We start from the raw sequence: 22,075 nt of genomic DNA on the forward strand, positions 1-22,075 counted from the left end.
AATATATCCAGTTCATGGGCTTCACTGTTAGTACATACATAACATTACAATGCATGCAATGAGAACAAGACAAGGCCACACACAACACAAAGGAGAAGTCCGTGCAGAATTACCGTAACTGTAATGGCGGTAATCCTCTGAAGAGAAGTAGCAGCAATAAGAAATAACATTGTACTTAATATGACATCATACTGCATACATTATTGAGATTATTCTAAAACAATTCTTTAATAATTATGCAATAAATAATTTGGCAACCATGATAATTGTATCCAGGAAACATTCCAGCTTCCAACTGTGACACAAAAAATTTCTTTAGAGCTTAATTCCAGCATTTCTTCCCTAGTGAATCAAAATAAAACCGCCTGTGTCACAAAATCAAATACTTACAATACTAATTAGCATTACAGCGTGCAGTAAATCCTGCATGTCCTTTGCAAATTATGTCATGCTAATATCAATATATTTCAGACATCAAATATAGGCAAGATGGCTGTATTCACTTTATGTTCGCTTAAAGTGGATGGAATTTATCAAAACTGGGGCAGATAGAATCTGGAGTAGCTGTGCATGGCAACCAATCAACTTCTATCTTCAGCTTGTTCAGGTAAGCTACCAAAACGAAAGAATGAAGCTGATTGGTTGTCATGCACAGCTGTTCCAGTTTTGATAAATTCCCCGCAGTGTCTTTATGTGAACTCATAGAGGAGAATTTACTAAGATTGGAACAGTGGTGCATGGCAACCAATGAATATGATATGAATATGATTCTAGCTTTCATTTTCAAGATATAAGTCGCTTGGCTACTATGCGCAGCTTCTCCAGTATTAGTAAATATCCCTCCTTACTAAATATATTATACAGTATCTATATATAAACACACACACACACATATATATATATATATATATATATATATATATATATATATATATATGAGCAAAAAGCTGTTATTTCTATTTTCTCTGCATGTGATTGGATATTCTTTGTAAAGTGTAGCTTACCTAATTTACTAAGTTCTGTAGCAACTGCACTTGCAAAGTTTATAGTCAATTTGCCTTTAGTAAATCAACCCCATTGTGTTTTTTTTTTTTTAAGAGAAAATGTCTATGTGCAGTAATTCTATGTACTGCAGTGCATTGAGATATGTTACAGTGCATCAGAATGTGATGTGCAAAAATGCATCTTTTTTTAGCTCATATGAAACACATATGTGAAAACTGAAGCCATAGGATATAGAACAAATTGCCTTGTTCTTGCATTGAACCTGCTTTGGACAATGCTGCCCAACGCAGCCTAACATTACTGGTGTAAAATCCAAAGATTTACATTGCCATCAGGACTGAAATAGATTTAAATCCCTTCCGATTGGGCCATTATTCCTGTGACAACTGTGTAAAGCTTACCACACACATAACAATCTTGTTGTACAATTTCCTTTATATCCACAAAAACTCTGTAGTTCAAGCGCCTACCAGATATAGATTGATTGGGTAGTTTAGGTAGGTCCTAATATTACATAGTATTGTAAAATTAAAGTTGAAACAAAGTTGTACAAAGCCTGTACAGTCACATTGTAACATGGTGACCCCAAGGGGGGGGGGGGCATTTCTTCCCACTTCCTTATGTGTCTACTCTACTGGGACACAGATAGAAAAAAAAAAAAAATTAAAAAAAATTAAAAAAAGGTTTTTGCCATTCCTTACTCTATCCAAAAAAAAATACACTTTATAAATATTTTAGTTGACTAATTGTTTACAGGTTGAGCAATAGGTTTTGTCTTTTTTTATTTAAAAAGAGTGGCTGTCAAATTAAAAAAATTAAATCTAGCATTCTCCAGTGTCTCTAATAATCCAAGAATATTGCCTTACCTGTAATGCTTCCTGAATATTTCCATTGTAATCTATAATTTCTGTTGCGCCTTGATCTCCCTTTTGTCCTGGAGGTCCCTAAAGAATACATGACAAATAATTTTAGAAGAATATACATTTCAATTCCTTTTCATTGTGTAGTATAAGTACTGTTTTTGCATCACCCTTTGCTCATGTAAGGCTGGCTTTAGTACAATGGGGTACAGAGAGCGAAATAAGAAAGCAGGGTTTGCGAGCAAACTGGGTAGAAAAGTGTGAGCTACCATTTCTGACTTGTTTTTCAAACGGGACAGACTGTCATGTTATCTATGTTTTTTATGTTTTTTTACTTAGCAAATCACTGATCCAGAAGAAGTGCACAATCAAAGTAGTGTCAGGACAATAAGTAAGGTTTTTTTTTTTTTTTTTTTATCCATGTTGTGAAGTTTCCAGGCACAAAGCAGCAAGAGATTTCATATTATTGTAGCTAAGATTAACTTTAAACCTAGTCTTATAAATGCAATCACAGTGAATCCAAACAAAATGTATTGCATCATATAATTCAAGCTTGCAAGCAACCAGGTAACCATTTTGCAGTGTTTATAATTATTAACACTTTGAAGAGGCACAAATAATTCTTGGCTTTGAACATAGTTGCCATTTTACCCCGAAACTGTAAAAAATTGCTTTATTTCTGCAGCTTAGAATACATTTGTTATTAAATACGATAAATGAGAGCACTTACTCTAGGACCAATGGGGCCAGCTTCACCTCTGCTTCCAGATTCCCCCTAAAGTGACATAAATATTGTTTTCCTAATTAATAGGGTAGGAGTTACCCATTAAGTTACGCATTCCTTTTAAAACTACAGTACATACTGATGTACATAAAAAACAAGTTATTGATTAAAAGTAAACATAAATGAACATACAAAGCATACCAGTATAATCAGTATGGCACAGTTGTCTCTCTCAAACACTTACCCGCTCCTCCTTCTATTTTTTAACCCAGCCACTTAACTCTTACAGCTGAAGTTTAATCTGCTTATATTTTGCCTTCCCTGATTTATCCTTCCCCCCTTTATGGACATGCTAATGACATTTTTAAATATAACTTTTCCATTTCCATGAAATGCCTCATTTTAGGCTCAGTGATGTCATCACTTGGTCTCTGTGCTCCTCTATGCAATGCAGGCAGGGCTCTATCTGACCTGCTGGAGTTCCAATGCACAGTATGTGAAGTTCACAGTGTGCAGTGAATTCAAAGTAAGCATTTTCAGTACAGGAGAGGAGTCTGTACAATTGTGTTACACTAAAGGTAAAAGGATTGAACAAAAAAAAAAAAGACCTGATTCCCCCATCCACACATTCGGTGTGGATAAGGGAATCCTCCCTGCTGTGTCATTGTATTCTGACAGTGGGGAGAATTCTCCACCATCAGAATACAAAGATTAGTGCTGCAGGCACTGATCCAGAGGAAATTTTCCAGCAGGGTAGTTGTACAGATGCTGATCAGTAGATCAACTTATTTAGTGCCCATACTGTACATGGCTTGAAATTCTGCCTGCCTCTCCTGAACTGGCTGAATTTCACTTTATCTATGGACAACTTAAATCCACATTTTCTTTCACTTTACCTGTCCCAAACAGACTATTTCCATAAATAAGTTATTCTGTTGTTGTCAGGACATATGGAGTTCAGCTTTAAGACATGTATGTGAACACCTCCTGCTTAAAGTGGTATTAAAGGTTCGGCTTTAAAAAAAAAGCAAAAAAAAACAAACATGCCTTATTGGTTTTGCACAGAGCAGCCCCGATACTTTTCTACTCGAGTCCCCAACTGGTGCTTCTGGATCCTCTCTCTTGACCTTTGCCTCTAATAGCAAGACACTTGCTATGGGGGCCCTGGTACGTCCATAAGACAGCCCTGTCCCATGCTCTGCCCCCTGCTATCCCCCCCGCTCACTAGCTGTGATTGACAGCAGTGGGAGTCAATAACTTCCACTGCTGTTTTATCCAATGATAAGAGGGAGTCCCGGGACAGACAAAGCTCTCGTGCACATCGCTAGATCGAGAGGGAGCTCAGGTAAGTATTGCACACAGAAGGTTTTTCACCTTCATGCATAGATTTCATGAAGGTAAAAAAACCTTCAGCCTTTACAACCACTGTAAAGAGATGCAATACTCCACTCCTTTCTACTACCTCCCAAACAAATGATTTATAACAATCACATTTCATATAAATGCAGATCTGTAAATGCTGTCAGATCTATACCAATTCACCTCACATCAAAATGTCTTTATAACTAGTGTAAAAACGCCGTCATGGATTTAGCAGCTGTCTGTGCTGTATAAATGTTTTCTATCAGTCCTTGGATCTCATAATCCCAGGAACAGCTGACAATCAGCGGATGCAGTAACAATGTAAAGTTCCATTGAAATTACTAAAGTCATTTGTAAAACCTTTGGTTTGGTCTTATGTGCCACTTGCTGCAGCAACACTGTAAATTGATGTATAGCCTGACTTGTGGAGAAAGAAGACAATTAAGGACTGGGCAACAGCTGGGATAAAAGACTAAGCTTGTTTTAGACAAGATAGTTAGACATGGTTATACATTTTTACACACCACAATGTAACATAAAACTGAGCCTTTCCCTTTGTACTCATGAAAAATGAATACATATCTGTAAACTATTTCATCTGCCAAGACGTGTGTCATATTGTTTATCCAGTCTTGTGATTCACACAACTCATTTAGGCCTCATGCAAATGGACGCTTATCAGTTTACAAGTCATCAAGTATAAAATCCCTGTCTCTTTCCTGCAACCGAAGAGCTACACGTGACACGTACAGCTGCTAATACAAGTGAATAGCAGTAGGTGGCCATACTGATGTAAAAAAGATAGCTTATGCATTGGGGTTTATCCGCGTGTACAGCCTGTTTCCCCACACTTTTTTGCATTTGGGGAAATGCAGCATGCAGAAGCAATTGACGTTTACACGAGTATGGCCATGTGCAGCCATTCACTTGTATTGGTGGCTATATGCACCATGTGCAGCTCCCCAGGCACAGGAAAGTGCTGAGGATTTTATGTTTGAGGACTTGTAAGCTGAAAAGCAGACGTGTGCATAAGGCCTTATACTGCATGGCTTGAAGGTTGACACCATGATTTGAAGTTTTCTACATCAACTGCCCGATCAAAGTATTATATAGTACAGCATGAGCTTACTGGGGTCCTCCCTTAGTGCCCTGCTACACTAATTTGCCATATCACCACCCATCTAAAACATGTCAGACTGACAGAATTGTACAATAAAACAAAACCTAATGTGGACGCATTTGAGTTTGCTATATGTATTTTGTTTTTTTTATGGAATTTAAAGAACAGTTAGCATTTATTGAATAACTGTATAAATCATGGTATTTTATTGTTGCCTGAAACTCCCCTTTAAAGTTGAACTCCAGGGATGATACATTTTTGCATACTTATATTGGACCAGCTTGGGACAATGTAAGTATGCATATGTGATACCTGATTGGCCTCTGTAGAAACTGTAAATCACTGAAGCAGCTCAATCTACTAGAGTGATGGCTGCGATCTTCTAGTTGCTGTGACAAAAAGCTGCCCTTCTGCATAGTAACATTGGGGCATTGCTCGCTTGGCATGACCGTCATTTAGAGAACATCTTGCAATTCTCTCAATGAAGGCTAAGCATTCTCTAATTGGATAACGTGGAGAATAGGGGTGGTGACATCACAAGTCAAAGAATGCTTGGCATTCTTTGAGAAAAATCTGCATTCTCTGAGAAGAATACAAGGCATTATCTAAATGGCGTTCATGCCAATTAAGTGACCTTCTGCTGTTACCATGCAGCTGCTCAGCACAGGACCTGGAAGACTGATGCTGCCACCATAGTACATCAGGCTAATACAGAGAATTTAAATCATTTGCAGAGGATAATCAGGAAGGACACATGCATGCTTACATTGTGCCAAGCTGGCCCTATGTAGGAATGGCAAATATATCATCCCTGGAATTTTCCTTTAACTCTGGTAGTTGTAGGTTCAGTGCCCTTAGTGCTGGAATAAATTGATGCTAGGGTGGTACAACACAGACTGTGTGCAGAGGGTGTCAAAATGGTAAGACAATTAAATAATTAGGATGATAGTTTTAATTTTGAGAGTTAATTATGTTAGCAGTTACACTGGGCCAGGCTTAGGGTAGGGGGTTAGGAGGTTGTGTTTAGGTAAATGTTTAATATATATCTAGAGCCCTTAGGGTCCCTCTGCAGGTATATTAACAGATAAAAGATTGTTTTTTAAGATTTTTGTTTAATGTTTTAATATCTCTAAATAGCCACTAAAAGATATCCCACTGACAGTGCATTTTGCCATCTCTACATGCGTATGTATTCCTAACTCTGGTACCTAATGCCTTTTTTCTTGCTACCATCACTTTGAAAAAATGTAAGCTCACTTCATTGCACATAAAATAAAGGGACACCTCCCCAATGGGACTCCTTGCAAGGGTTATAAACATTCCCTACTGGTTTTAACAGCTACCTGCTCCTACTTTCGGTTGGATCGCCACAGTGATTCACCGGAAGTTCTTCCCCCCGCCTGCAACCTTCTTGAACACATCACAGGTCCCAGAAGGCTGCGGGACCATTCACAAAGCACAGAACACAGTGGGTAGCACACTGTGAAACCGCAAGGAATCACAGCCGGCTGCCCACAGTAACCATGCCAGCATCAGGGACCTGAAGACTGGAGAAGAACCAGTTCAGGGCGCTGGACCCCTGGTCAGGTGACTGTCCTTTTATTAAAAGTCAGCAGCTACAGTATTTGTAGCTGCTGACGTTTATTTATTTTTTCAAACAGGGTGAAGAACCTCTTTATGGTTTGAAGAAGGGATATGGTTAGGCATTAAGGATTAGGTTAATTTTTAAGGTACTATGTTAAGCCTAGGGGAGCAATGAGCGTTAGAGATAGGTATAGTATAGGGAATGAGTGCCTAATGTAAAATTCTCTATATTCTTGGAGCTGAAAACACTGTGCCCAACTGTGTCATGCACTGGAAAGTGATGTGCCGATGATTCATCAATGATTAATCTCTTTTTTTAATTTTATTATATGTTTATTATTTTGCCGGTATACCAACTACAAAACCTCAAATATTATTAAATTTTTCCCCCCTTCATCCCTCCCCCCTTCCCCCTCTCCTTATTTATTTTTGAACATTCCCACTATAAATGGGCCATGGTTCCCACCAATTTACATCCACGCCAACAAAATGGTGTTTTTCCTGATTGATATTAATTCGCTTTATCTGATGTTATGTATCATCTTGCCAGACATTTATAATTAATTTCTATAGTATTTATATCTACTGCTGAGCTATGTAACATTCTCAAAATGTTTCCTAATTGCTAATGAGTAATCTCTTTTAACTTGCAATTTCAGTCATCTTCAGTAACCTGAACGTCACACTTTTTACATGCTAGCTGCAGAGTTGCTGAAGATTCTTCAGTTACGTTAATGGACATATCTGCATATATAACATCCACAACCCAGCTTAATTATTACCTTCAAATGTAGCCCATGCGTGTTGGTAAATGCAGGCAGGTACAATTGTCATGTCTTTATATAGACCCTTATTTGTCATTTTAGCAAAGTCAAATGGTTCTTACAGTTTCATTAAATAATGTGCATAAATTACTTATATTGATTTGTGTTTTGGAAACCCTGTTAATTGTTATAACTATTTAATATGAACACTAAATATTAACTGCCTTTTTTTTTTTTTTTTTTTACTATGCTTTCCTGAAAGATAACCCCCACCAGCTATGAATTTACTAAATTAATTTACATCTGTATTTTTTAATTTTGCCACTAGATGGAGCCACAATATTAGAGGAAGTTAAGCATGCACATACTGTATAGGGGATTAAATGGAAATTTGCAGAACTGCGCATTGTAAGAAGTATTCAATATAAGCAGCTAGTAAAGGTGTAACAACTAAACACTGACCTTGGACCCCTTCGGGCCTCTAGAGCCAGATTCACCTGGTTCTCCCTGAAATAGGTAAAATTCAGAAAAGAAAAATGACAGCAAGTATTAATTTAAAGTGAGCAGCAGAATATGACAAGGCGGTAGACCTTACTTTCCATACCTTTTCTGTTTTTACAGGCAACATGCTTGAAAGTGGAAAAGGGTTAATATCATGAAACAATCATATTAATAATGCACAATGTCATGCAAGTCACGCATACAGTGACTGTCTACGTCCACTTATACATTAAAGATTCAAGAACAGTTCAGGGGTTAACGATGTCCAGTTTGGGTGACGCCACCCTGTGAACTATAGTTTCAATAAAATTTAACAGCCTTGGTAAGTTTTAATTACCCTTTGTTTCCTCGTCTCAGCTTAATGTCACATTTTGACCTTTCATTCTACAATACTTCTGTAATTACAGATTTTACAGTCCAGCACTCACACTGACAGTAAAATAGATGGACAGGAAAATAGACAGAAAGATAGGATAACTCTGGGTTATATTTACAGTCAACCAAAACATGCTTATTAACTAATGAAGGACATATTTAATTAAATTCCAGTTTTCTCAATTCCAAATACACCCCATGAGCTCTCTTGCTACAAAATTTTAAATGGTCGTATTTAATAGCATGACAGAATGAGGAAGATTATTAAGTAAACAAAGGCAACCAATCAGAAGTTAGCTGTTATTAGCTTGCCAACTCTGTGTTGCTCAAAGCTGATTTCTCTGGTTCTGCTCAAAAAAATAAAACTATAAGGGCAATAGCTTAATAATGCATAGTAATGTCAAATTTTAAGTGAAAAATGCAGATACAAGTGTTAAAAATATGAGCAATAAACATGGTAGGGAAAGGTGTCAGGTGGGCTTACTAATGAGACAGACTGGGGAGCAAGCATGAAAAACAAGACAGTTTGTGTTTATTATATTGCACCCCAGTCTGCTTCACTAATAATCCTAAGTGAGTGTATATTCACCAATTTCATTATTTATCACTATGGATTGTGTCTAGTCATGGCTGCATTTCCAGAAGGCCTGCCATGGCAAGGCTGCAAATGGCTAGATGTAGCTATTCTTAGGGCAACTGTGTTACCAATAAGTCTTTTATTGGATCTCACTTCAGATATTTTGCTACAGACTTAATAAATGTATCGAAAGTATAGAAGTGGCTACTTGGCATTTGGTACATTAGCAAGGCTTTTTACTTTAAAATTATTAAAGCTGATCTGTTCCCAAGCTAAAAATGTTCTATTTGATTTTCAGATGGTTAAACATACTGTAAATTGTGTGTCTGATCATTAATCTGCAGGGTGTTGGCATGAAATGCAATTATTGTACAGCTCTTGGCCATTCTATGCGGCAGCACCTGTGACTGTAATCAGTGCGGCCACCAGCACACCCTCCTTCCTCCATTCCAGGCTCTTCAGCACACTCCAAATCATTGAATAGGCACTGTAAAGCACTTTATTGTATAGAGGTGGGACAATACTGATTTGGAGTGTGCAGATGAGCTGGGGGCACTGATTAGTCACAGACCCTGTCTAGAGCGGCCAACAGCTACGACAGGCAAGGCAATGAGGAACAAGAGTCACTATACCTTGCTAAAGACTTTCATATTAATGATCAGGGCTGACGTTTTAAAATGCCAGTGCTGGCTGGGCCTAGTTGGCAGAGCACATAGGAGCGGTGCACAGCCACCCACATATGATATTGCTCACTATTAGTACCACATTCTCATATAAATTAATGGTTCATGACTACCACCCTGCCCTCAGTGCAAACTGGCTGGGTCCCTATTCCTGCTGGCCCTGAACAAAAAAAAAAAAAATATATATATATATATATATATATATATATATATATATATATATAGTAATTAATTTGGAGAATAGTGTAACGTATTCTTACACTTACCCACACTACATTGTACACTTCAAACTAAAGTTATATCACCATAGGGAAACTGTTTGCCCTACTTTCCTATTTGTTGGTTTTAGATGGAAAACTGTCAAATTGCCCATTACAGGTTCTCCAGCCCCAACCTTGGCGTGCATCATGTAGCTAATATGTCTGATCTTGTAATACAAAAGCTGGGCAAAGATGGATGGAAATTTGGCCAGTTCAGCTGGGACCAGACACATTTTTATAAGTGTGTGACCCTCCTTGTTCGACAGAAGTCGATCATTAGACACACTGATTTGTTGATCAGCAACTGCTGTCAATCAGCAGCAGCCACTGATCGGTGTATTCTGACAGCAGTGGGAGCCATTGTCAGAATACAATGTCCCAGCAGGGGGGACATTCTTTATTCACCTTGCTTGTGTGATTGTAGGAATCTGTTAGTTTTTTTATTATTTTTCTGCCCACTGGGTGAACAAAAACAAAAAAACCAAGACAACCTACTATGCCCATCTTGGGCTAGGAGGGAGCAGCACAAGACAGTTTGCTTAGGGAGGGCACACATTATAAATGTGGCCCTGGTAACGATCAGGCACACAATGAATGGTATGGTATGAATGGTATGAATGGTATGTTTGGACATGTACAGTGGGGGAAATAAGTATTTGATCCCCTGTAGATTTTGTAAGTTTGCCTACTTACAAAGAAATGGAGGGTCTATAATTTTTATCATAGGTGTATTTTAAATGATAGAGGCAGAATATCAACCAAAAATCCAGAAAAAAACCCATAAAACAAATGCAATAAATGAAGTTTCAAATCAGTGAGTGAATTAAGTATTTAATCCCCAAGCAAAACATGACTTAGTACTTGATGGAGAAACCCTTGTTGGCAAGCAAAGAGGTAAGACGTTTCTTGCAGTTGGTGACCAGGTTTGCACACATCTCTGGAGGGGTTTTGGTAGACTCTTCTTTACAGATCTTCTCTAAATCCTTAAGGTTTCTTGGCTGTCGCTTGGCAAATTGAAGTTTCAGCTCTCTCCATAAATTTTCTACAGGATTAATGTTTGCAGACTGACTAAGCCACTCCATGACCTTAATGTGCTTCTTCTTGAGCCACTCCTTTGTTGCCTTGGTGGAATGTTTTGGATCATTGTCATGCTGAAAGACCCATCCACGACCCATCTTCAGTGTTCTGGCTGAGGGAAGAATGTTCTCATCCAAGATTTTACAATACTTGGCCCTGTCTATTGACCCCAAAATGCGGCAAAGTCAGTCTGTACCTTTAGCAGAGAAACAACCCCAAAGCATAATGTTTCCACCTCCGTGCTTGACTGTAGGGATGGTGTTCTTAGGGTCATAGTCACCATTTTTCTTCCTCCAAACATGGCTAGTCCTTCTCCTTCACTGGCATGTACAGTCATGCCAATGAACATCTAAATGATTCAGAGAAGGATTGGGAGAAAGTGCTGTGGTCAGATGAGACCAAAATTAAGGTCTTTGGCGTTAACTCGACTTGCCGTGTTTGGAGGAAGAAAAATGCTGACTTTGAGCCTAAGAACACTATCCCTACAGTCCAGCACAGAGGTGGAAACATGATGCTTTGGGTCTCTGCTAAAGGTACAGGCCAACTTTTCTGCATTGAGAGGTCAATGGACAGGGCTATGTATTGTAAAATATTGGATGAGAAACTTCTTCTCAAGAAGAAGAAGTGGCTCAAGAAGGAGCACATTAAGGTCACGGAGTGGCCAAGCCAGACCTTAATCCTATAAAAAAAAATTATGGAGGTAGCTGAAACTTTGAGTTGCCAAGCAACAGACTAAAAACCCTAAAGATTTAGAGAAGATCTGTAAAAAAGAGTGGACCAAAATCCCTCCTGAGATGTGTGCAAACCTGGTCACCAACTACAAGAAGTGTCTTACCTCTGTGTTTGCCAACAAGGGTTCTCCACCAAGTACTAAGTCATGTTTTGCTTGGGGATTAAATACTTATTTCACTCACTGAACTACAACTTAATTTATAGCAGTTGTTGTATGTGTTTTTTTCTGGATTTTTGGTTAATATTCTGTCACTATCATTTAAAATACACCTATGATAAAAAAAAATTATAGACTCTTTATTTATATTTATATTTATATTTATTTATTTGTATGTGGGCAAACTTACAAAATCTGCAGGGGATCAAATACTTATTTCCCCCACTGTAAAAGTAAAATATACAATTTTATCTTTGGTACAATCCAGCTTGAGGCTTACTACATGCTAAATGGAACACAGTGGATAATTATTAGATTGGAGCTGCTAATATAAGGTGTTACTTCAGATTCCAAAAAACACAATACCAATACTATATCTCAATGAATTGCACAGCCATGTACCTGTTGTCCTTAGGCTATCTGCCAAGGTTATAAATGAAAAAGCTGAAGCCCAACTACTATAACAGATTTAAAGATGCACTTGAGATATACATAGTATATTCGTCCTATGACAAGCAGAAATATTATAGATTGAGTTCAAGGCAGAGGCCCATGTCTTAAGCTAATAGATGGGGACCCCAAAGCCACTATGAACTAATAGTGCAACAAATAAGTACTGAAAGGAATTTCACCTCTAGCCTGCTACTTCAGGCCATCTATTAAATATACAATTCAGTTTTCATCCATATTATTTATGACTCCAATAACATGTATGCCAACAGAGTGCCTTGTGGATAAACTTGTTCCAGACAATTACAATCATATGTGTTCAAAGCAATGTTTAAAAATGGATATTATGGACACATAAATTGAAAGTTTCACATGGCATCATTATACCCGTGTGACAGCAAAATAAAAACAAAAGTACTTATTCAACACTTTAGCAGGAAGATTAATAAGGCAAATTGAAAGTGACACTCATTTGAAAAAAGTACATATGCAGTGCAGACACCCACACACATCTGCACATACTTGTAGGGGCTTTGACTGTACCCTCTATGCACAAAGCCCACTTAAAATGACAAAGCTCTGACACTTCTGGATAGTGATGGAGCTTCATTCCCCTCTACTGCACACTTTTATTGGCTGGCGAGGCAGCCCATGATATAGATTAGGGATGAGCTTTGGGTACAGATAAACATCAGTTTGTCCCAAGCCAGCCTGTTCACAGTTCGGTGAACAAACTGGCCATATATGGCCAATTTGCCCTCATGAATTCTCAAATGCTATTTGGAAACAAACTGGTCAGTTATCGTAAGCAAACCAACTAGGGATCCTGGGTTATATTAGTGATCAAATATTGGCATGAATATTTTTGATCAGTTAAGCCACCCAGCATTCCTGGCTGGTTTGTTTACAAACAGAAGCCAGCCAGGGATCTGTCATTTTGTGGACGTAACATCATCAGGCAACAGGTCATAATGGCATAAGGTCATCGTGATTTATTCTGGATCTACATCAAAGAAAGATGTTTACATTATTGGACATTGTTTTTATTTATTTATTTCTTTTTTATTGTAAAGTACTTGAAGGAATTTGTCCAAGGTGTTGGTGTGTTTACTTGCTTTTACCTCTAGAAGTAATAAGGGCTACTAATGTATGCCATACACATTCCCCTGGGGGGGCTGGATATATGGATATCCTCATTCTTATAGCCCTCTCAACAAACCCCCACATCATCTTGGGAACCAGATGTGGGTGAGATGCCCTTGTCCCATTAACATGGGGACAGGTTGCCTTACAATATGGAGATATTTTACCACCCCCTCCATGCTTACAAAGTACCATCCCAATATTGATAGGCATGCGGCTTTGTATGGTACAGGAAAAAAAGGGGGGTTCACACTCACTGCCCTTCCTTGGATAGGGCTGTATGCCTTGATAGGGATCTGGTTTGAATTTATAGAGAAACGTCACTCCGCCCTCCACCCCCATTTTTTTTACAGGAACACTACATATTAAGAAAGAGGGGAAGAACAGTATGGAGTGCTTCTGCATCTGCCCAATGATGCTCTCCTGCCACTGTCAATGACATCACCCAAGACCCTTTATTAACAGTGTTTAGGGAGCCGACAGTCATTTAGCAGTGGTAATGCAGCAGGACAACATTGTCCAGCAGTGGGTCATGTAAGTGTCGGGGAAACATCATTAGGCAACAGAGAAACATCATTGAGTGGGCTTGGCTTCCCCCTTGCAAGGTACTTCAATGCAAGGTACATTCCCCCTTGCAAGGTACATCCCAATGTTGAAAGGGATGTGGCCTACCTTTTCTTGCCACCCAGGCTAAATGTCTGGATAAGGGTTGGCAAGGGAAAATCCACACCAATTTTTCCCTGTAACATCAAGCCCAGCCATGTTATTTTTAGAGGATTTGTGTATTTTCAATGTTGCTCTTTAAGCCATATGAAAAGACACTCTCCCTGATAAATAGCATTTTTAATAAAAGTTTTTGCATTGGTACATGTCCCCCGTGGCAGTGCCCAACTACCCCTGCCCTTTGTAACAATAGCTTACAAATTAGACTTGTAAATAACCAGAAAAAAATTGCATAGACTTCAATAGGGTTTGGTGCTATGTCCAGGTTTTGCGGGCTTTCTGCTGAGTTTACAGAACCTCCTGCAAACCAAACTTAACCTGGCTCACTCATCCTTAATAATGCTGAGTCAATATAAATGTCAGAGGGAAGCATGGTCCAACACTACCCAGAAGAGTTAGATGTTTGCCTTGTTTACAGGATGGGTTCATAGAGGGGGCAATAAGGGCTGCTTTATGTACCCATAGGCACATCTTTGTGCCAGCATTTTACACTTGCTGATAGCTTTATGTGTTAGAGTCAATTTAAAACAAATTGTAAAGTTAAAAAAAACACACCTAAATTAATCGTGTAGTTTTGGAAGGAGTGTAAAACAATAACCAATATGGCATAGTTTTGCCTTAAGTTTCGGTATACTTTCTTTCTATCACACAATTTTACTTGCCAATCTTTCCACACTCCTTTGATCTCTGTTCATACCACCATAGCCAAAGTAGAGGTGAGGTTGTATATATGAACAATAGACATGTTGTTTAGGTGGAAATAATTTTGACAGTACCAATTCTGAATTTTTCACAACCAAAGCTAACATATAATTTGTTTGTATTATCATGTTTGTATTCAAAGTATTAGCAATAATAGGTAAGGAGCCGCCTACTTTTGGGCCTGAAGCTCCTTGAGGACCTCTTTCCCCTCTCCCTGGAGGACCAAGCTCTCCACGTTCACCCTAGAAGTGTTAATATTAAAAGAGACAATGCTTAAGTCATGTACATAGAACAAATAACTAATCAACTGAGAGTGTGTATTAACAACCCACTATATGCACTGCATGCACAATTATTAGGCAAGTTGTATTTTTGAGGGTTCATTTAATTATTGAACAAATACAGAGCTCTCGGTCAATCTAAAATGTTAATGAACCTCGAACCTGAATATTTAAGAAAGTAAAAGTGAGGTTTTGGCTTTCTTAGGAGAATATCTATGTGTGCACAATTATTGGCCAACTATTAGTGTGCAGAATTATTTTGCGACTAAATGAAAAACAAAAGTTTTCCCATCTCACTTGTTTATTTTCATCTGTTAAAGTTAGAATAATAAACAAATTCAAAATTTACAAATAAACTTTTCTAACATTTAAAAAAAAATAAAAAAAATCAGTGACCAATATAGCCACCCTTCTTTTCAATAACAGTCATAAGTCTTTCATTCATGGAGTCTGTCAGTTTCTTGATCTGTTGATGATCAACATTTTGTGCAGAAGCAACCACAGCCTCCCAGACAATGTTCAAAGAGGTGTACTGTTTTTGTTCACCGTAAATCTCCTGTTTAAGAAGGGCCCACAAGTTCTCAATAGGGTTTAGATCAGGTGAGAAAGGGGGTCATGTCATTATTCTTTCATCTTTAAGGCCTTTACTGGCTAGCAACGCAGTGGAGAACTTCAATGCATGCGATGAAGCATTGTCCTGCATAAATATCATGGTCTTCTTGAAAGATGCAGACTTTTTCCTGTACAACTGCTTGAAGAAAGTGTCTTCTAAAAACTGGCAGTAGGTTGGGAGTTGATTTTTGAGTCCATCTTCAAGCCGAAAAAGTCTAACTAGCTCATCTTTAATAAGACCAGCCCATATCAGTACCTTACCTCCACCTTGCTGGCATCTGAGTTGAAGTGGAGCTCTGTTCCTGTTACTAATCCAACCACAGGCCCATCCATCTGGTCAGTCAAGAGTAACTCTCATCTCATCCGTCCTTCCTTACCTTGGCCATGTCTCTGAGCACTGAACACTTCTTGTACTTCTGGGCACTCCAGGTAGGTTGCAATTCTGGAATATGACAGCACTGAAGGATAATGGGTTCCTGTCAGCTTCACGTTTGAGTCTTTTCATCTTTGGCAGTTAATTTGTGTCAAAAATTTGTGTCAAAATAATTTTTCAACACGTTTCTTGCGACCCTGTTGATTATTTGCAACAAAACATTTGATAGTTCTGTGATCATGCCCCAATATCTTAGCAATTTCAAGAGTGCTGCATCCATCTGGAAGACATTTTTTGACTTATCAGAGTCAGATAAATCTTTTGTGGCCCATTTTGCCTGAGAAAAAGAAGCTGCCTAATAATTATGCACACCTTGATATAGGATGTTCATCTCCTTAGGCCAGGCCCTCCCTCATTACACAAATACAGATCACCTAATATGCTTAAATCTAATAAGCATTCAAGTTTATACAACTTGGAGTTGGACGATATACATAAACATTATGATTTGGTCAAATATTCACTTGCCTAATAATTGTGCACACAGTGTATATATAAGCCTATTGAAAATGATGATCCTTAAAGATTGAGCATTACATAAACATTTCATAAAAAAAAAGAGAAATACACTGATGAAAAACCGTTACATTAATGTTAAGCTATAAACTTGAATGAAAAATGTCCTGCCATCAGAGACCATGTGATCTAGCCTGCCTAAGCTTTAAGGCACATGAGGAAACAGTAATATTTATTAATGGTAACTTTTAACTCAATATGATAATGTAATAGTAATTCTGTAGTTTTCAATTAGAGGTCCAATTCAAGGCTCAAACTGAAATTCTAGATGCAAGCATTCATAATAATGCCACATACTTTCAGAGCTGTGATGGACCTTAGAATCATTTTGTGCAGTACATGGATTGATTCTTAGAAGGTTCTATTTAAAACTGCCTAATCTGCCATAATAATCTGTCTTTATATGGAAACCCTATAATTAACTATCAAGTTGCTTATTACTGTACCATTAAGCCTAAAACTGCAATTTCTGGATCACTATTGGTTGTTAAGCTAAATTTCTCTGCTAATACATTCTAAAGTAGTGTATTAATTTACAAGTAACTGCAAAATGCATCTAAGTTCAAACATAATAATTTTTCTTGTTCATCCATTTCCAGATTTTTTTTTTTGCCATTTTAAAAGAAGAGCTGAATTAACAGACCCATACTATGCTTATAAATAAGTATGATCATGTGTGTGATCATGTACTTAGCATGAGATCTCATTTCTCACTGACCTTCACTGCATATTTCAATAGTCTTTTCTGTATGACCCACAGGTTTTCTAGAACATATTCCTTAAAGTGGAACTTCACCCCAAAGTGGAAGTTCTGCTCTTTTTCCTCCTCGCCCCTCCTTTGCCACATTTGGATGACATTTTATTTTTTATTTTTTTTGGGGGGGGGGGGGGGGTCGCTGTTACCTAGTTTTGACAAGCACTTGTAAGCCAATGCCAAGGGCAGCATGGATAGAGAGGGCAACAGTAAGCCTTAGGGCCCATTTGCACTGATGCATTGTGGCACACTGACTTAAAACACACAGCAACATATAAGGATAAGTGTCCTGCTTTGTGGTATCTTTTATTTTTAATGGCACCTCAATGCACCTAGGCAGTGCTCCATAGCTCATTTGTGTTACAGTACACCACAAAGCACATGTTGCAAAAATTGCTGCATTTCCCATTATTAATTTGTTGTGGAGCATTGAATGCCCTTTTGAAATTCATAGGCTGCCTGACACAATGCATGTTAAACACACAAATGCAAAACAACGAATAGCTTTAAAAATATGTACATTTTAATACATTTTTCCTTTTATATTTCTTCCTTCTTTCACCTCTCCACTTTTGAGACTAAATTCAGCAAAGTGAAATGTGCCAGGGATATTGAGAGGCAGTCTAAGATTTTGTTATAGCTTAGGCAACATGTAGTCATCTACCCTTTCTCTTTGATGATCTGCACAGTTTGTACATATAAAGTAGGCCACATTCTAATAGTACTTTTTATTACAATAATGATACCAGGGATAGAGCTTGCGCAAGTAGACATAATAAAATAGGTGTGCCACTATAGAGACCCTGTATGCAAGTTATTATTATTATACAAGATTTATATAGCACCAACAGTTACATTAATTGTGGAATGTCTCACATGATTTATACAGCTATAGTACTATCATTATTATGACACTGCTTAAAACAATATACAAAAGCAAGTTATACAAAGTAGAATGAACATGCATAGAAAGAAGAATATATTTTACATGGATTTTATTTAATAAAAAAAGGGAATAGTGTTATGACTCATAGCAGCTATTATTAAATCATACTTCATTGGTAATCTCAATGTGAGCTGTTGAAAACTTATTTTTAATGTTTTAGGCTCCTTCCAACAATATGCCTTTTTACTATATAATTTCAAGAAACTTTTTCGAAAGCCCAACACTAACTAACTAACTAACCAGAGAATGCACAAGTACAGCAATCTACCACAATCTAATGTTTACTTTTGAATGGTGATATTGTTGCATGTATGGCCAGCTTTAGAAGAAAATTAGCTCTTACCTTGGTTCCTGGAAGGCCAGGTAGGCCAGGTTCTCCTTGAGGTCCAAGGAATCCTGGTTCCCCCTTCAGAAAGCATACATTGTTAGTAGGAACATGTAAAGTACATAACTAACATATGAAATATTGAATATGAACCCTATTAGTGGAAATAAAATGTAAAAAGTAAAGAGAATATAAATATAAAGAGTAAAGAAAACTATGTTGGATTACAGTTATCAAAAGAATGGAAAAAGTTATGAACCTGTCCATTTTTTTCAACCTACATAATTTAAAGCTCAATTGATCCTTCCATTAAAATCAGCTAAATACTTTCCCGGTGCATCAAATGAAAGAGTGTTCAGTGTCAAAAGTGTTTCCTTTCTAAAGTATCCACAGCTATCGGTTAAAAAAAAAAGTATCCACATTATAAGTAAGAAAAGACTTCTGCCAGTACCATCTGAGTGGGACCCTTAGGTTTGACATGCACCCTACTGAGTCAGATCTATAGCTCTGTAATTAGAAAAGTGCATGCTTCCCACCGATTGGAGAACTCTGTCTCTGACTCAGAAGGGGCTGTGTCAGACTTCTGCAAAGAGATTACTGCTTCTCCACTGAGAGGAGGATCCTATTCTACAGCATCTATCTGAGGGAATGGCTTTTCTATTCAGGGTAGACGTGTGCAATTTGTTTTGTAACTAATTGAAATTTGGCCGAATTTTTCATCTTTCGGACATTCGTATGCATCCAAATGTCTGAAGAAAGAAGTAATGAATTTCAACGAATACAAAAGAAATTATAACGAAAATACTGAATGAATTTAGCATGATTCGTTAATTCGTTAGAGGTCTAATGAAACAAAAGGTCAACTCGGAGTAAATCTTACAGTCCTATCAGCTGATTCATTTTGTGCTGGAGGTTGAATTACTGGCAAAGTGCAATCCTGAGAACTGAGTGAGAAGGGTGTTGTAGTGTATTTGAGCAGAGGAGAAGAGATATTGTCATTGTGTGTGATCATGGATTCAATAAACAAACAACTTTCCAAACTACAAATCGTTATCACGAATATATATACATACATTATTATTATTTATTTCAGGTACTCATAAGTAACAAATTATCAGAAAATGAAACAATTAAAAAATAAAACGAACATATTCGTTATAGCGAATATCTGTTCTCTACAGAAATAATTAATTATCTGAAAACAAATTAACATAACATAATGAATATAATAGAACCAAATTATGTATTTTACGAATGAAAACAAAACAAAACAAAATTTTCCATCGTGCACAAGTCTAATTCAGGGATCAGCTGATTTTTAATGAAAATAAACTATAAGACTTTGCACACTATTTCTATCTTAAATTGTATTTGGGCTTTATACTTCCATTATATATATATATATATATATATATATATATATATATATAATAGATCTCTCTCTCTCTCTCTCTCTATATATATATATATATATATAGAGAGAGAGAGAGAGAGAGAGAGAGAGAGAGAGAGAGAGAGAGAGATATCTATACATATTGTTGCCATTTAAGAAGTGAAATAACTACCTACAGATCCAGAGACATTTTTTTTTAAATACAAATGCTCAAAGAGGAATTGTGAGCTGTAACCTAAAACAGATACAGTTTTTGCAGTACTCAGTCTAGGGAAAGATGTTATCTGGGGTTCTGCAGCTAGCACGTTGCCCTTAGCCCTATTATATTAAGGATGATAGTTTATATTAGTTAAACATTGTTATCAAATGATGGAACAAGATACTGAAAAAGCAAAAGAACTATTTCATAAGGTCCATAAGTCAATACAATGCACAGCTCTAAGCAGGGAAAAATTGTTACATAGCCCGCACACAAAGTGTTGTTAGAAAACATTATACATTTACAGATGGAAGGCTGTTAGCTTTCTCATGCAATGTATTTTTATATGAAAATAGATAACATCCTCTACATCCTATCCCACAAAAATAATTAGTCATTTACTTTCTCCATGGCGTGCATTGCAATGGGCAAATCTGGTTACATTTTCTGGTTGTACATTTATTGACTGTGCATTAAACATGTAAACTACAAAGTACATCAGCTGCATTCAAAATTACATGCAGGAATAAAAAAATAAAAAACATGTTATGTGTGGTTAACATGTAGCCTCATTCTAGAACACACCAACCATTGTCGCAAGCATCATTCAACGTCTTTCATCATTTTCTGTTCTTCAACAGGATATAGTTCTTCCTATACTAATCACTCTATATAACCTGTAGAATGTGCCATTCCATGTGCAAACTGCACATTTGCCAAAAACCTTTATTCAGCGCATATCCCATTCTAAAGAGTAGGATCTGTGTTTTAAAGCTCTGAAACAACTGTGGATTGTTGACCACCTAACACTTCATAGAGATGTCACAACTGATATCATGTAACTTACACAGGCAATACAAAATAGTTCACCATAATTCTAATAAAAGAGATCCTTAAGGAAATACATGCATCTCTAGGCTATTGAAAAATGTGTTTGATTAGAACTGATTAGACTAGATTAGATTGATTAGTTTGGATTGATAAGATTAGCTATAGGTATCTTGCTTATAGATGAAAAAAGACTTCATTTTATAATATATGTGCATATTTCTGTCATGTAAAAATGAATATAATATACAATATAGACAATACACAGTTTAGGTGAGATGAAAAAAGAAAACAACACGAGAAAAGGTACTGAAAGTATTCTAAACTCATTTTGATTATAAAGTAACTAAATTTGATATACATTAATAAATGGTTTTATATCTTTGTAAGTCAATGACGCTTAGATATACTGGGGTTGATTACTAAAGGGAAAAAGACTGTGCACTTTGCAAAGTACAGTTGCTCCAGAGCTTAGTAAATGAGCAGAAACTCTGCTGACTTCCATCATCCAATCATGTGCAAGCAAAAATGCAGGTTTTTTTTATGCTCCTTGCATGTAATTGGTACTCTTTGCAAAGTGAAGCCTCACCTCATTTACTAAGCTCTGAAGCAACTGTACTTTGCAAAGTGCACAGTCTATATACCTTTAGTAAATCAACCCCAGAGTATCTTGCAAAAAGTGTACTAATTCATATTGTTTTGTTGAAAAGATAAAATACTATTTCCATCACAGGCAATTAGACTGTTGGCTGAATTAGAGCAGTCTACATTCTACTTAACAGTATGCTCTGTGTAAAGATACACTACACATTTACCAAATGTTCACAAAAGATTCACTGCAGATTCAAAAAGTTTCACCAGTTTGAACATTTAGTCCTGGAAGTGAATTGCACAGGAACGGCAGCGCAAGTCACCAAACCGCAAGTCACATGTGATACAGTGTGGTGCGATTTGAGCCCATTCATTTCGAATGGGCTCAAATTGTACTG

At 37.2% G+C, this 22,075-nt stretch overlaps 1 protein-coding gene across 1 annotated transcript in view; it reads right to left on the reverse strand.

Annotated features, from left to right (window-relative positions):
• The window catches only part of COL25A1 (collagen type XXV alpha 1 chain), a 657,401-nt gene that overhangs the window by 64,340 nt on the left and 570,986 nt on the right, over positions 1 to 22,075 (reverse strand). Inside the window, exons 19-24 of the mRNA XM_073602240.1 lie at positions 18,685 to 18,747; positions 14,973 to 15,041; positions 7,882 to 7,926; positions 2,596 to 2,640; positions 1,872 to 1,949; positions 114 to 137 (exon numbers count right to left, since the gene is read on the reverse strand). Of these exons, the coding sequence (XP_073458341.1) occupies positions 114 to 137; positions 1,872 to 1,949; positions 2,596 to 2,640; positions 7,882 to 7,926; positions 14,973 to 15,041; positions 18,685 to 18,747 (324 nt within the window). The remainder of the gene's footprint in view (positions 1 to 113; positions 138 to 1,871; positions 1,950 to 2,595; positions 2,641 to 7,881; positions 7,927 to 14,972; positions 15,042 to 18,684; positions 18,748 to 22,075) is intronic.

The sequence above is a fragment of the Aquarana catesbeiana genome, linkage group LG01, assembly GCF_042186555.1.
Source record: "Aquarana catesbeiana isolate 2022-GZ linkage group LG01, ASM4218655v1, whole genome shotgun sequence".
NCBI classification, from domain to species: Eukaryota; Metazoa; Chordata; class Amphibia; order Anura; family Ranidae; genus Aquarana; species Aquarana catesbeiana.